The sequence below is a fragment of the Paramormyrops kingsleyae genome, chromosome 4, assembly GCF_048594095.1.
Source record: "Paramormyrops kingsleyae isolate MSU_618 chromosome 4, PKINGS_0.4, whole genome shotgun sequence".
Lineage (NCBI taxonomy): Eukaryota > Metazoa > Chordata > Actinopteri > Osteoglossiformes > Mormyridae > Paramormyrops > Paramormyrops kingsleyae.
This window is the reverse complement of record NC_132800.1, coordinates 46,594,730-46,609,429: the sequence shown is the minus strand read 5'-3', so window position 1 is coordinate 46,609,429 and position 14,700 is coordinate 46,594,730. Positions and strand designations below refer to the sequence as shown.

The 14,700-nt window shown below is 46.0% G+C and overlaps 1 protein-coding gene, 4 non-coding genes and 7 pseudogenes across 5 annotated transcripts; 3 read left to right on the top strand and 9 right to left on the bottom strand.

The window, feature by feature from the left end:
- Nucleotides 1-716: 716 nt before the first annotated feature.
- On the top strand, nucleotides 717-2,206 carry LOC140589103 (uncharacterized). Its single transcript, XM_072711724.1, has 4 exons — nucleotides 717-1,247; nucleotides 1,333-1,420; nucleotides 1,582-1,715; nucleotides 1,818-2,206. The coding sequence occupies exons 1-3, from the start codon at nucleotides 717-719 to the stop codon at nucleotides 1,704-1,706; spliced, it is 744 nt and encodes a 247-aa protein (XP_072567825.1). The 3' UTR covers nucleotides 1,707-1,715; nucleotides 1,818-2,206.
- Nucleotides 2,207-3,553: 1,347 nt separating this feature from the next.
- Nucleotides 3,554-3,672, bottom strand: LOC140590041 (5S ribosomal RNA). Its single transcript, XR_011991220.1, has one exon. It is a non-coding gene; the product is annotated as a 5S ribosomal RNA (ribosomal RNA).
- Nucleotides 3,673-4,001: 329 nt separating this feature from the next.
- On the bottom strand, nucleotides 4,002-4,120 carry LOC140590270 (5S ribosomal RNA; annotated as a pseudogene).
- A 297-nt stretch (nucleotides 4,121-4,417) lies between these two features.
- LOC140590148 (5S ribosomal RNA) lies at nucleotides 4,418-4,536 on the bottom strand (annotated as a pseudogene).
- Nucleotides 4,537-4,827: 291 nt separating this feature from the next.
- On the bottom strand, nucleotides 4,828-4,946 carry LOC140590192 (5S ribosomal RNA; annotated as a pseudogene).
- A 290-nt stretch (nucleotides 4,947-5,236) lies between these two features.
- Nucleotides 5,237-5,355, bottom strand: LOC140590037 (5S ribosomal RNA). The gene has a single exon (XR_011991216.1). It is a non-coding gene; the product is annotated as a 5S ribosomal RNA (ribosomal RNA).
- A 291-nt stretch (nucleotides 5,356-5,646) lies between these two features.
- Nucleotides 5,647-5,765, bottom strand: LOC140589829 (5S ribosomal RNA). Its single transcript, XR_011991008.1, has one exon. It is a non-coding gene; the product is annotated as a 5S ribosomal RNA (ribosomal RNA).
- A 291-nt stretch (nucleotides 5,766-6,056) lies between these two features.
- LOC140590025 (5S ribosomal RNA) lies at nucleotides 6,057-6,175 on the bottom strand. Its single transcript, XR_011991204.1, has one exon. It is a non-coding gene; the product is annotated as a 5S ribosomal RNA (ribosomal RNA).
- A 291-nt stretch (nucleotides 6,176-6,466) lies between these two features.
- LOC140590095 (5S ribosomal RNA) lies at nucleotides 6,467-6,585 on the bottom strand (annotated as a pseudogene).
- Nucleotides 6,586-6,882: 297 nt separating this feature from the next.
- Nucleotides 6,883-7,001, bottom strand: LOC140590240 (5S ribosomal RNA; annotated as a pseudogene).
- A 634-nt stretch (nucleotides 7,002-7,635) lies between these two features.
- LOC140590207 (5S ribosomal RNA) lies at nucleotides 7,636-7,754 on the top strand (annotated as a pseudogene).
- Nucleotides 7,755-8,051: 297 nt separating this feature from the next.
- LOC140590362 (5S ribosomal RNA) lies at nucleotides 8,052-8,167 on the top strand (annotated as a pseudogene).
- The last annotated feature ends 6,533 nt before the right edge of the window (nucleotides 8,168-14,700 follow it).

The following is a 14,700-nucleotide window of genomic DNA, read 5'->3' as shown; positions in this document are numbered from 1 at the left end:
CAGGCGATTTCTCCTCCAAGTCCCTATCCTCTGCTCAACCGGCCAATGGTTGAGCGATGTTGAGCAAAGTTGAGCGCGGCAACACCAATCATTGAGCGAGGCTCGTCCTCAACAGCGCTCAACCATTGGCCTGGCTCAACTGGCCAATGGTTGAGCATTCTCAACAGACCAATGGTTGAGCATTCCCAATTGAGTCAGCGATCGGCGGTAATTTCGTCTCACTTAGAAATATCCTCTCTCAGCGGTAAATTACTCTCCTTCATCATTTTTAGCTGTTTTTACAAGACAGGTGTTTGGCATGTATGGCTGTGCTGATTTTGACAAAAGATTTCTCTGGAAACTGTCGACTAGCTGCTGCTATCGTTTACTGGCTTGTTTGTGTGACAATTTTGTCTAGTTGTATGTAGCTGATTGCTATGCGTATTCTATCACATAGAAGCACGTTTGTCAATCTACAAGGCTGTAATTATACAAATAACTATTTGTGTGTGTGTGTGTGTGTGCGCGTGTGTAAGGGTAGAGGGGAGGAGGATGGCTATCTGCTTCAGCTTTAAACCTTATCCTACATAAAGTGATTTACTGATTTTAAATGAGCTACCAAAGATGGGACTAAATATTTGTTTTGGCATAGCAACATATTGGAAAATTGGATTAACAGTGATCAATAACTCATATTATGTTTTATTGTACCACATTACCAACATCCAGTAATCAACATGGACCACCACAAATGCGAGGTGTGCGACAAGAACTTCACAGAGAAGTCGAACCTCACTCGCCACATGAAGATTCATACTCCAAAGGAGCATGACTGTGGCGTGTGTGGGAAGAGTTTCAGCACCAAACCCAACCTCCACCTGCATTTGAAGCAGCATCAATACCCCCGCATCCATCTCTACAGGCAGGGAGAGGCCTGGCTGCAGTGCACAGCTGCTGCCAAGGCTGTGGCAGAGGCCCCCAACAAGGTGGAGGACCCAACCTGGCTGGATGCTGCAAAGGCAGAGGCTTTTGCCAAAAAAGCTGGAGGAGAGATGTGGAAAGGCCAGCTAGTCCACACCTTTGGAAAGTATGCTGGGCAGTCATTCAGGTGGCTGCTGGAAAATGATGTTGGCTGGGTCGTGTGGTTGCTCGGCGAGTATTGCCAGAAGGGTGAGCAGAATGATCATCTGAAGTGGCAAAAGGAGCGCATGCTGGAGTATGTGCGAGACTTCCCCTCTGTCAGATGTCATCTAGACAAGAAGTTGAAGGTAAGATAACTGGGCTATCTTTTGACCTATGTTGAGCAACAATCAGCATTGGTGTGTGTATCTTACAGTTACTTATTTTTTTCAGAAACAGGCATCAAAGTCTGAGTCTTCTGTCTCCCAGTTCCAGCATGACGCTAACTATGCCAGTGATGCTGAGCTGTTGGCTGCTGCAGGTAATAGAATGCTCATATATGTCATAACTATGTAATGACCATTGTATCACTAGTAGAGCTACTAAGACTTGATGTTTTTTGCTTGTGTCATCATGTGAGTTCATTATTATAATTAAAGCAATGCACTTAATACTTTGTGTGTGTGTGTGTGTGTTTTGCAGAAAATCTCCTGGACGAGTCTTCCGCTGCCCGAAGCTCCTGCTCTGCCGTCGTCACTGCCGCCACCAGAGAGACCTCAAGTGCAGTACGAGCAGCTTCACCATGTCGCTGGGAAAAGGCATGGTGAGAAGCGGAGGTAAGTTTTTCAAGTGTTTCATTTATGTATTGTGAGGAGAGCAAAGGGTTAATGCACATAAATGAATACTCATGATCTCCTGTGTGTTCAATACATTTACAGGTTGGACTTTGAAGAGCCAGAGCCCAAGTCCAAGCTAGAGACAGGGCCTTCAGACCGGCCCATCCAGCGAAAGCCTGCTGTCGCCGCCTCCTACGTGCCACCCACAGTTTCAGCAGCACCGGTGCTTCTGGTGGTTCCAGCACAGCCACAGGCTCCATCAATTCAATTTACTGGGCCGTCTTGCACTCAGGCCTTTGTCCCTGTTTTACCATCCCCTGCACCCACCATCAAACCAATCATGCCCAGTAAATCCCAGAGGCCCTGTGGGGCTTGCCAGGTACCTCAGTGCGGTGGCCAACGGAAGAGGTACACACCTTCAAAGGACAAATCGGCTGGAAGCAGCCAGAAAAATTTTACGTATTGTCCTACTACTAATAAATCAACCACATCTGGTTTTGAAGGTGTAGTGTATACATGTTTTGAGCACTTTAAAAGTGTGGTGGACAAGGAACTGGAGAAGAGGAAAAAAAACTGACACCTCTAATCCTAACTTGTCTGTTCCTGTTCCCTCTCCTGTTCTCATGCCTGGACACTTTGGGCACTTCTGAATACAAAGAAAAACTGGCTATTATATGTTTCTGTTTTCAAATTTTATACCTGCTGTTTAAATTTTTTTTAATACAATATTTATTATGTTATATTTGTATATTTATAATATGTATTTTTACTTATAAATAATATTTTACTGATACTATATAATATTGATCAACATTAATATATAATATTAATTCAATTTTCAGATTTTATACCCGCTGTTGATACAATTTGTTGATACATTATTTATTATTTTATTTATATTCTTGTTTGTGATTTATAAACTCCATTTGATACAACTTAAGTGTAATATTAATAAAACAAATCTAGAATTTGAAAGTGTCTGTGTCTATTACTTGGTGTTTGCAAAGTTGTGTTAAAATAAAGTGACTGTGCAATGTCAACCCTTTGGTATGATGCCTCGATGCCTGCAAAGAGATGCCTCCAGAATCGTCAAGCAAGCCCCCTGAGAATCAGCCAAGGTCAACCTGGTAACCAGAGCACAAGTAAATACTGTATTTACCTGAAATGACTGCATTTAAAACCTGTATGAAGGCAGTAAGGTATATGCTTTCAGATATGCTCTCGAATATATGGTTCATGAGGTCTAATCTGTTTCCCCTCAATTGCGTTGGCCCAATTGAAAATTACCATCCTAAATGAAAAAAACATCCTAAATGAATTAAATTTCAATTTACTGATGTCATGCCTCAACCGGCCAGCAGATGCCGCCAAAAAACATGCTAATCCAGTATTCTGCACAACCCAGGATCAGCCATAGGGACTTGGGGGGGTCATTTCCCATTCCCAGGCAGTCTCCCAACCAAGTACTAACCAAGCCCGGCCCCGCTTAGCTTCCGAGATCAGACGAGATCGGGCGCAGTCGGAAAGGTATGGCCGTAAGCGAGGGAAGCGGCCAGAATCAGCCCTTTTGTTTTCAGTTGAGGGTTTATTGTGAGTCGCACCGAGAGAAGAGCAGACGTCGATGCGGCATTGATGTCAAGATGTCTTTGAGAAAGTCGTTATTAAAATGAGGAAGAAAGCGGTGAGTTGTATGCGATTGCTACGAGTACTTTCTGCAAAAGTGGGCGGGGACTGCCGTCGTTGTACAAATAAAGATACTTTGTGAAATGATAGGGGAGTGACAGCTTTACATTCGTGGCAAGACGCTGGGCCCTCGGGATAAAGTGAAAGTAAGAAAAAGCTTACGGCACTTGGTAATCCCAGGCAGTCTCCCAACCAAGTACTAACCAAGCCCGGCCCCGCTTAGCTTCCAAGATCAGACGAGATCGGGCGCAGTCGGAACGGTATGGCCGTAAGCGAGGGAAGCGGCCAGAATCAGCCCTTTTGTTTTCAGTTGAGGGTTTATTGAGAGTCGCACCGAGAGAAGAGCAGACGTCGATGCGGCATTGATGTCAAGATGTCTTTGAGAAAGTCGTTATTAATGTCAAGATGTCTTTGAGAAAGTCGTTATTAAAATGAGGAAGAAAGCGGTGAGTTGTATACGATTGCTACGAGTACTTTCTGCAAAAGTGGGCGGGGACTGCCGTCGTTGTACAAATAAAGATACTTTGTGAAATGATAGGGGAGTGATATCTTTACATTCGTGGCAAGATGCAGGGCCCTCTGGAAAAAGTGAAAGTAAGAAAAAGTTTACGGCACTTGGTAATCCCAGGCAGTCTCCCAACCAAGTACTAACCAAGCCCGGCCCCGCTTAGCTTCCGAGATAAGACGAGATCGGGCGCAGTCGGAACGGTATGGCCGTAAGCAAGGGAAGCGGCCAGAATCAGCCCTTTTGTTTTCAGTTGAGGGTTAATTGAGAGTCGCACCGAGAGAAGAGCAGATGTCGATGCAGCATTGATGTCAAGATGTCTTTGAGAAAGTCATTATTAAAATGAGGAAGAAAGCAGTGAGTTGTATACGATTGCTACGAGTACTTTCTGCAAAAGTGGGCGGGGACTGCCGTCGTTGTACAAATAAAGGTAATTCGTGAAATGAAGGGGGAGTGACATCTTTACATTCGTGGCAAGACGCAGGGCCCTCTGGATAAGGTGAAAGTAAGAAAAAGCTTACGGCACTTGGTAATCCCAGGCAGTCTCCCAACCAAGTACTAACCAAGCCCGGCCCCGCTTAGCTTCCGAGATCAGACGAGATCGGGCGCAGTCGGAATGGTATGGCCAGAAGCGAGGGAAGTGGCCAGAATCAGCCCTTTTGTTTTCAGTTGAGGGTTTATTGAGAGTCGCACCGAGAGAAGAGCAGACGTCGATGCGGCATTGATGTCAAGATGTCTTTGAGAAAGTCGTTATTAAAATGAGGAAGAAAGCGGTGAGTTGTATACGATTGCTACGAGTACTTTCTGCAAAAGTGGGCTACCGTCGTTGTACAAATAAAGGTAATTTGTGAAATGAAAGGGGATTGACATCATTACATTCGTGGCAAGACGCAGGGCCCTCTGGATAAAGTGAAAGTAAGAAAAAGCTTACGGCACTTGGTAATCCCAGGCAGTCTCCCAACCAAGTACTAACCAAGCCCGGCCCCGCGTAGCTTCCGAGATCAGACGAGATCAGGCGCAGTCGGAACGGTATGGCCGTAAGCAAGGGAAGCGGCCAGAATCAGCACTTTTGTTTTCAGTTGAGGGTTTATTGAGAATCGCACCGAGAGAAGAGCAGATGTCGATGCGGCATTGATGTCAAGATGTCTTTGAGAAAGTCGTTATTAAAATGAGGAAGAAAGCGGTGAGTTGTATACGCTTGCTACGAGTACTTTCTGCAAAAGTGGGCTACCGTCATTGTACAAAAAAGATACTTTGTGAAATGAAAGGGGATTGACATCGTTCAATTCGTGGCAAGACGCAGGGCCCTCTGGATAAAGTGAAAGTAAGAAAAAGTTTACGGCACTTGGTAATCCCAGGCAGTCTCCCAGCCAAGTACTAACCAAGCCCGGCCCCGCTTAGCTTCCGAGATCAGACGAGATCGGGCGCAGTCGGAACGGTATGGCCGTAAGCGAGGGAAGCGGCCAGAATCAGCCCTTTTGTTTTCAGTTGAGGGTTTATTGAGAGTCGCACCGAGAGAAGAGCAGACGTCGATGCGGCATTGATGTCAGGATGTCTTTGAGAAAGTCGTTATTAAAATGAGGAAGAAAGCGGTGAGTTGTATACGATTGCTACGAGTACTTTCTGCAAAAGTGGGCTACCGTCGTTGTACAAATAAAGATACTTTGTGAAATGAAAGGGGATTGACATCGTTCAATTCGTGGCAAGACGCAGGGCCCTCTGGATAAAGTGAAAGTAAGAAAAAGCTTACGGCACTTGGTAATCCCAGGCAGTCTCCCAACCAAGTACTAACCAAGCCCGGCCCCGCTTAGCTTCCGAGATCAGACGAGATCGGGCGCAGTCGGAACGGTATGGCCGTAAGCGAGGGAAGCGGCCAGAATCAGCCCTTTTGTTTTCAGTTGAGGGTTTATTGAGAGTCGCACCGAGAGAAGAGCAGACGTCGATGCGGCATTGATGTCAAGATGTCTTTGAGAAAGTCGTTATTAAAATGAGGAAGAAAGCGGTGAGTTGTATTCGATTGCTACGAGTACTTTCTGCAAAAGTGGGCTACCGTCGTTGTACAAATAAAGGTAATTTGTGAAATGAAAGGGGAGTGATATCTTTACATTCGTGGCAAGACGCTGGGCCCTCTGGATAAAGTGAAAGTAAGAAAAAGCTTACGGCACTTGGTAATCCAAGGCAGTCTCCCAGCCAAGTACTAACCAAGCCCGGCCCCGCTTAGCTTCCGAGATCAGACGAGATCGGGCGCAGTCGGAACGGTATGGCCGTAAGCGAGGGAAGCGGCCAGAATCAGCTCTTTTGTTTTCAGTTGAGGGTTTATTGAGAGTCGCACCGAGAGAAGAGCAGACGTCGATGCGGCATTGATGTCAAGATGTCTTTGAGAAAGTAGTTCTTAAAATGAGGAAGAAAGCAGTGAGTTGTATACGATTGCTATGAGTACTTTCTGCAAAAGTGGGCTACCGTCGTTGTACAAATCAAGGTAATTTGTGAAATGATAGGGGAGTGACATCGTTCAATTCGTGGCAAGACGCAGGGCCCTCTGGATAAAGTGAAAGTAAGAAAAAGCTTACGGCACTTGGTAATCCCAGGCAGTCTCCCAACCAAGTACTAACCAAGCCCGGCCCCGCTTAGTTTCCGAGATCAGACGAGATCGGGCGCAGTCGGAACGGTATGGCCGTAAGCGAGGGAAGCGGCCCGAATCAGCCCTTTTGTTTTCAGTTGAGGGTTTATTGAGAGTCGCACCGAGAGAAGAGCAGACGTCGATGCGGAATTGATGTCAAGATGTCTTTGAGAAAGTCGTTATTAAAATGAGGAAGAAAGCGGTGAGTTGAATACGATTGCTACGAGTACTTTCTGCAAAAGTGGGCTGGGACTGCCGTCGTTGTACAAATAAAGGTAATTTGTAAAATGAAAGGGGAGTGATATCTTTACATTCGTGGCAAGATGCAGCGCCCTCTGGATAAAGTGAAAGTATGAAAAAGCTTACGGCACTTGGTAATCCCAGGCAGTCTCCCAACCAAGTACTAACCAAGCCCGGCCCCGCTTAGCTTCCGAGATCAGACGAGATTGGGCGCAGTCGGAACGGTATGGCCGTAAGGGAGGGAAGCGGCCAGAATCAGCCATTTTGTTTTCAGTAGAGGATTAATTGAGAGTCGCACCGAGAGAACTGCCGACGTCGATGCCGCATTGATGTCAAGATGTCTTTGAGAAAGTCGTTCTTAAAATGAGGAAGAAAGCGGTGAGTTGTATACGATTGCTACGAGTACTTTCTGCAAGGGTGGGCTGGGACTGCCGTCGTTGTACAAATAAAGGTAATTTGTGAAATGAAAGGGGAGTGACTGCGCCCGATCTCGTCTGATCTCGGAAGCTAAGTGGGGCCGGGCTTGGTTAGTACTTGGTTGGGAGACTGCCTGGGATTACCAAGTGCCGTAAGCTTTTTCTTACTTTCAGTTTATCCAGAGGGCCCTGCGTCTTGCCACGAATGTAAAGATGTCACTCCCCTTTCATTTCTCAAATTACCTTTATTTGTACAACGACGGCAGTCCCCGCCCACTTTTGCAGAAAGTACTCGTAGCAATCGTATACAACTCACCGCTTTCTTCCTCATTTTAATAATGACTTTCTCAAAGACATCTTGACATCAATGCCGCATCGACGTCTGCTCTTCTCTCGGTGCGACTCTCAATAAACCCTCAACTGAAAACAAAAGGGCTGATTCTGCCCGCTTCCCTCGCTTACGGCCATACCGTTCCGACTGCGCCCGATCTGGTCTGATCTCGGAAGCTAAGCGGGGCAGGGCTTGGTTAGTACTTGGTTGGGAGACTGCCTGGGATTACCAAGTGCCATAAGCTTTATCTTACTTTCACCTTATCCAGAGGGCCCTGCGTCTTGCCACGAATGTAAAGATGTCACTCCCCTTTCATTTCACAAATTACCTTTATTTGTAAAACGACGGCAGTCCCAGCCCACTTTTGCAGAAAGTACTCGTAGCAATCGTATGCAACTCACCGCTTTCTTCCTCATTTTAAGAACGACTTTCTCAAAGACATCTTGACATCAATGCCGCATCGACGTCTGCTCTTCTCTCGGTGCGACTCTCAATAAACCCTCAACTGAAAACAAAAGGGCTGATTCTGGCCGCTTCCCTCGCTTACGGCCATACCATTCCGACTGCGCCCGATCTCGTCTGATCTCGGAAGCTAAGCGGGGCCGGGCTTGGTTAGTACTTGGTTGGGAGACTGCCTGGGATTACCAAGTGTAAGTTTTTTTTTTTTTCTTTTATTAAACCACTCAGAATGACATCGCCACACATACACCACAGCAGGAGGGGTGGTACAGGGAGAGGGGCCTGGGACAGGGGCAAGCCCACGCTCCAAGACCCCTTCTCACAGGGTGCAGCTGTCTTCATCATGCAGGCGTGGAGTTTAATAAAAAGGTAAAAGCACAACAGGAACAATAAAAGCCAATCCATTAAAATGCAAATAAAAATAGGATCAAGGGGACCCTAAGACAAACAACACAGAACACAAACAACAAGCAGCATATAAACCCACCCACACACAACCCAGACAAAGAAAACAACCCAGGCAACCCAGCCAGAACAGGGAAACAAAAGGAAACAAACAGACCACCCTCAAACCACATCCCAAACCAAATGCCCACCCACAACAGAAACAAAAGGAACCCGGTCCACATAATCACGTAAGAACCGGGGCGTGTCATGAGGCCTGGCACACAATAATAACACCTTTGATAAAACCAGTCGCAGTTGATATCGGCACATTAAAACCGGATCTAAAATCACACCCTCGTAGCGGGCCTTGTTGCGCCGCAACCACGCCACGTACTTAGCGACTGCTAAATACAGGTTAAGAAAGATGCTGGTGGGGTGCACTTTGGGGACACCAAAGAGGAACATGACCTGCCACCCCGCCTCTGTAAAAACAGGCACGGGCCCCACCGCCCGTGACGGGGACACTACGGGACGGCAGCGGCTCTAGAGAAGGGACTGACACCAAGGGAACACTATCAAAAAAGGATAAATACAGAGGAAAACAGAACCAGAAATACAACAAGAACAGCACATGAACAATACTAACGATGGCCATGAAATGTAACACAATGGGGGGGAATCAGTCCGTGTCGCCGCTGTCATCATGACCCAGGCTCGCAGCACGAAGGGCCGCCAAGGCCGCCGACTGCCGCCACTCCTCTTGCCGCCGGAGGGAGTTGGACAGACCAGGTAGGGGGGGCGGACGAACTGCCCCGGGCTGAGACCCCTTGACGTGCTTTAGTTTATACTTTGCCTTAATGAGCTTGTTGACGGGAGACTTGGATGAATCTGGATGACTTCGAGGGGTGACGAAGGGGTCCTGGCCCGAGGCATCCAGCTGGCAGAGCGTGTCGCTCCCAAAGGGGAACAGGGACCAGGGCGACACTGAGGTCTTGGTGGGCTGCTCCTCAAGAGGGAGGGAGGGAGCGGGGGAAGGGGGCCATCAACAGTCCTACCCCCGGCCTGATGGGACGCCGGGCGCGCTTGTCCCGCGGCCTGAGCTGCGGGGATGGACATAGTCAGAGTTGAGAGGGGAGGGGGCTCTGAAAAGAGAGTCTGGGAGACAGGCTGTGGCAGCTCTAGCAGTTCCTCGGAACCCGCAGCTCGGGAGGGCAGCTCCAGTTCATCAGCACCCGACGTCCCAGGATGGTCCTGCATGACCGGGGGGTCTCTGTCCCCCCCAAAGAGCACAGCGTCCACCCCTAGGATGGCACAGCAGGCGGCGGCACAGTCCCGGGCGTAGTGCCCCTGCTGCCCGCAGACACGGCAGACATATTACGGTCAGTCGGCCAGGATGTGGCCCAGCTGCATACACGTTCTGCACAGGCGCACTTGGTTGTCGTGAGCCACCCTGATGTAGCGGGGCCCCTCTGCCGTGTCAAATCGGGCGCTGTAGGGCAGGGACACCACGCTGGCCGTCAGTGTTGGGTTATAACTGAACAATTGGAGGTCTAATATTGCCACCACCATTGAGAACTACATTACCCAGAAGGCACCAGCAAAATGGCTGCCGATTGCTAATAAGAACACCTGAGCAGGAATGGTAGCTCTCAGTCTTCAATCAAGCAAAGGAACAGCACAGCAAGCTCTACTCATGTATTTACTCCAAAGACACCAATGGTCAGTAAATGTTATTTAGTTTATATTAGTTGCAATGCTTAATTTGTACCTGGAAAGGATCTTGTTTAATTGCTTTTAGACCATTAATTCATGATGTATTTTACAATGGTAAAAAGTTAAAAGACTAAAAGGAAAGAGCTTGATGTTTTAACTATTCAGTTGTTTGAAGTGAGCATTCCATTCTAATGAAATTGATTATTTGATTTAACTTAATTCCTTAGATTAATTTTTTCATACTTAAATGATTACATATATTTAATTTTAAATGATTTTCTGAAATGGTTTATTTGTTTACCTTAATTTAATTAATTTAATTAAAAAGCTCATGTATTGTTTGAATATTTTACAAAATGACATTGTTAACCTCTGTCTCTATGCTTTGAAGGTTATCAACCTGATGTTTCAAACATTGATTAATTTGAAACCAACAAGTTGGAAAATAAAAGTTAATGAAAGGTGAAAGCAAGAGTTGTCCCTGAGTGTCCTTTTGGAGTGAAACTAGAGTGGAACTTAACAGTTGATAACCAACGGAGCAGCTTGGAATGGAGGATAAAGGACTTCATACCAGAAAAGCTGTGGACGAAAAAAGAAATAAAGATGGCAGAAGAGGTCTTGGGGAAGACTGTTAAACTACTGAAGCAGGAGAGGACCAGTGCAAAAAGCAGCTTCACCAAACTGGCCAACTTCATTTCAAGGGGAGCAAACACCATGCTAAAAGCCGAATTAAAGGAGGAATTTGGAAACCTTTCAGACCGGTTTAGGTCAGTGCTTGATTCTAACGAGGACTACAGGATCGGACTGGAGGCTGATGTCAAGGTGGATAAAGAGGCAGAACTTGATGAGCAGCAAGAAACCGACATTAAGACAACCATAAAAGACGCAGAAATTAAAATGGAGGAAGTAAGGGATATTGCACAAACTAACCTGTGGGGAAGATATGGAAAGAACAAACTTAGAACATCGATTCTTGAAGCAGAAGAAGCAATTGAAGAAGCTGACAGAGTTCAAGTCAGAAGTGACATTCTAGTAGGCTATGAAGTCACCTCACCTTATTGGAAGGAAAGATAAATGCAGCCATCTCAGCAATGTCTGAGTGTGAAAGATGGATCCCTGAATCATCAAAAGATGACCTGGATGGGAGACTTAAAAGAACTGAGAGCGACCCACAACAGGCTAAAATTGAGAAAAGCAGAATTTGCCATATCAAGGAGGTTGGCTGATCAAGGCACAATTGGGAAACCTGTCCAACCACCACCACCTGTTGTGAAGATAAAACCAACTACTCTGCCTATCTTCCAGGGAAGTAAGAGAGAGTTCCGCAGGTGGAGAAAGGACTGGGAGAGCCTGCAAAGGCAGGGGGAGCCCACTGGCTCACCTGAAGTTCTGAAGATTCAGCTCCTGGAGAGTGTGAGTGAGACCATTGCAAAAGAACTAAGACTTTCAACCTATACAACGGCAGCTGACATGTTCAGAGTCCTGGACAATAGATACGGCAACAAGTCCACCATTTCAGTTGAAATCCTCGAAGAACTCGACAATATGCCTCCAGTGAAGGGGAACCAGCCGAGTAAAGTCATTGACCTGATTCAATCTGTGGAGAAAGCCCTGGCAGATCTGACAGAGCTGGGGAACGTGGGAGCCATTAAAGCAAGTTACCTGACTTTATAAAAAGAGACTGGCTAATGTTCCTGGTTAACCCTGAACATAATGTCACTGCAGATACTCATTTTGACATGCTCTTGAAATTCCTGAAGAATCAAGAAGAGATATTGGAGAGACTTGAACAACTTAAAATTGTGGACAAGATGGACAAGCCAGAGAAAAGGCATGAAAGAAAGTCTGCATCAACCAAAGCTACAAAGAAAGAAGTTGATGAGGGCTGTGGTGTCTTCTGCAAGAAATTTAAAGCTTTGAAACTGTCCGAAAAGAAGTCTGTTCTAAAGAAATTGGGAGCATGCAGCAAATGCTTAGAACACCATGATGATGACGGATACTGCAGGGAAAAAATTTTATGCAGGAATGCAGACTGCAAAATGGGAGGAACTGATCCAGACCACCATTATTTCCTGTGCCCAAAAACTGAATCCAGAAGAGGAGAAGGGGGCAAAGGTGGAAAAGATGAAAGAGGTAAAGGGAAGTTTACAGAGGAACAGGAGAAGTTCTTGTTACAACTTTCTCCAGAATTAGCAGAGCAGTGTAGAAAGGCATTCACCAACAGATCCTCAGTGACACTCAGAACAGCAGGCCAGTCTGAGCTACTGAAGAAGAATGGGGTAATTGAACTTCCAGTGATCATGATGCTGATGCAGGTGACGGCGAACACAGGTCAAAAGATTGGTACCCTCATTGACCTAGCATCTGACACCAATTACATAACCCACAAAGCTGCTGAAAGATTAGGCCTGAGGAGTGAGGAGAGAACCCTGGTCGTACATGGGGTGGGTGGAATGACCATGCGAGTCAATACAAGAAGGTACCTCCTAAAAGTCAGAGTCAAGACTCCAAAAGGGACTGAAAGAGCACATAAACTAGTCTGCTATGGCTTGGATGAAATTGCAAAGGTATTTCAAACAATTCAGCCTGAGAAGTTGAAAAGATTCTTCCCAGATGTCCAGCTCGAAGACCTGAAGAGACCAGCCGAAGTTGAACTTCTCATAAGCCATCGAGAGGGAAGACTTGCACCTCAAAGAGTCAAAGTCATCGGAGATCTTGTTTTGTGGGATAGCCCATTGGGGAAAACAGTGGGCGGAGCCCATCCTGACTTGTTTGAAGAAGTGGAGGTAGCAGCGTATGAGTCAAGAACCCATTTCACTCGCTCCATGCGAACCGCAGCTGTCAGATATCAGGAAATCACAGTTCCAACAACCAAACCAGCCTGGCAACTACAGGAAGATGCGGCTCTGTCCAAATTTACATCTGCCAGTAAACGTGAGTTCCTTGAGTGGTGGCACTGGGACAGCATCGGAGCCGCATGCGAGCCAAGATGTGGAGGGTGTCGATGTGGAAACTGCCCACCAGGAGGAAGAGACATGACCTTAGCAGAGGAGAGGGAGCTTGAGATCATTAAAGGAGGCCTCACCTGCAAGGAAAAGGATGCTCACACAACTACTCCACACTGGGATACAAAGTATCCTTGGACTGAATGTCCTACTTCTCTCCCTAAAAACAAAAGGGCAGTCCAGGCTTGCTTCTTAAGGATGGAAAAGCAACTAAGCCAGGAACCAGAATGGAAAGTCACTTATGCAACCCAGATCTATGAAATGGTCGAAAGAGGTGTAGCCATGAAACTCACCAGTGAAGTTATGGAGAAGTGGACGGGACCAGTGTGGTATGTCAGCCACCTGGTGGCGCCTAACCCTCATTCAGTGACAACACCAGTTCGCATTGTCGAACAGTAGCCAGAAATACAAAGGTGTAAGCATGAATGATCTTCTTCTGAAGGGACCAGATGTCCTTAACCCCATTAGAGCTGTTCTACTAAGATTTAGAGAAGGCGTGCATGTAGCTCTAGGAGACGTAAAGAAGATGTATAACTCTGTCTGGTTAGAGGAGCGAGAGATGCATCTACACAGATTCCTGTGGAGAGACAGCCCAGAAAAGGAGATCTGTGAATACGCAATCACCAGAGTTAACATCGGTGACAAACCCGCTGGTTGCATTGCACAGTTGGCTATGAGGGAGACTGCAAACCTGCCCAAATTCGCTCACTTGGAGGATGAACGAAGAGTTATCGAAGAAGACAGTTATGTGGATGACCTCTTAACCTCCCACAATGACCTGAACAGACTTGACAACATCACAGCAAATGTTAACCCCCTGGGGCCTGAGGCCTTTTTTCCACTTTCGAGGTAGTCTGACATGCCTTGACATTTTAAAATATTTCACCTATCTAAAAAACATTTATCCCAAAGTGATACATTTGCTTTTATTCAGCACAAACTCAGCACCAATAATCTGAGACCTCTTAGAATGTTATTATTCTATTTTTTGTTAAAATCAACTTTAAACATATACTTTTCAAAAACCTATTTTCAGACATGCTGAGAAATTGTAAAAAATCACATTATAGACATTTCTAGGTAAGACTTTTGAGCTCTGAAGCTTATAGACACAGGGGTTGGCTACACATAGGTGAAAGTGACATTCAGAAATTTTATATGGTTTGATTACTAAAGTGTTAGAACTTTGGAGTGACACTCTCTTTTTCTCAAAGTCAGTGGTCTTCACAATGAATATTGATGAGATAGGTGTCCTCACACCTGTAGTAGTTTGCATACTGTCAATGGCCCATCAGTCTGGAATGTCACTGCACCCCACACCCATCACTTTGGAAAGGCAGTTTGAAACGCAAGAAAAGTAGCAACAATAAAATCCCTTTCACAGTTTATTGATAGATGGAATGAAAAATGAAAAACTGTGACTATATAAATATAGAAAGCGATAAATATGATGCAGTGACTATTATTGACGCTCTGGGGACGAGGGCATCATCGACCGCGTATCTTTCTCGTGTATTTCAGTTTATATCTCGCTGAAATCATTATGTAGAATCATGAAAAAAACACTGACTAAATCCGTTATCTGTCTTCTTTTCAAAACTTCCATTGTCAGAAGTATTAACGTTT

Bases quoted from the DNA above. Each gene is read 5' to 3' on its own strand.
- LOC140589103 (XM_072711724.1), top strand. From the start codon at position 717: ATGGACCACCACAAATGCGAGGTGTGCGACAAGAACTTCACAGAGAAG. The intron at 1,248-1,332 runs GTAAGATAACTG...TATTTTTTTCAG, and splicing joins ATCTAGACAAGAAGTTGAAG to AAACAGGCATCAAAGTCTGA. The intron at 1,421-1,581 runs GTAATAGAATGC...TGTGTTTTGCAG, and splicing joins TGAGCTGTTGGCTGCTGCAG to AAAATCTCCTGGACGAGTCT.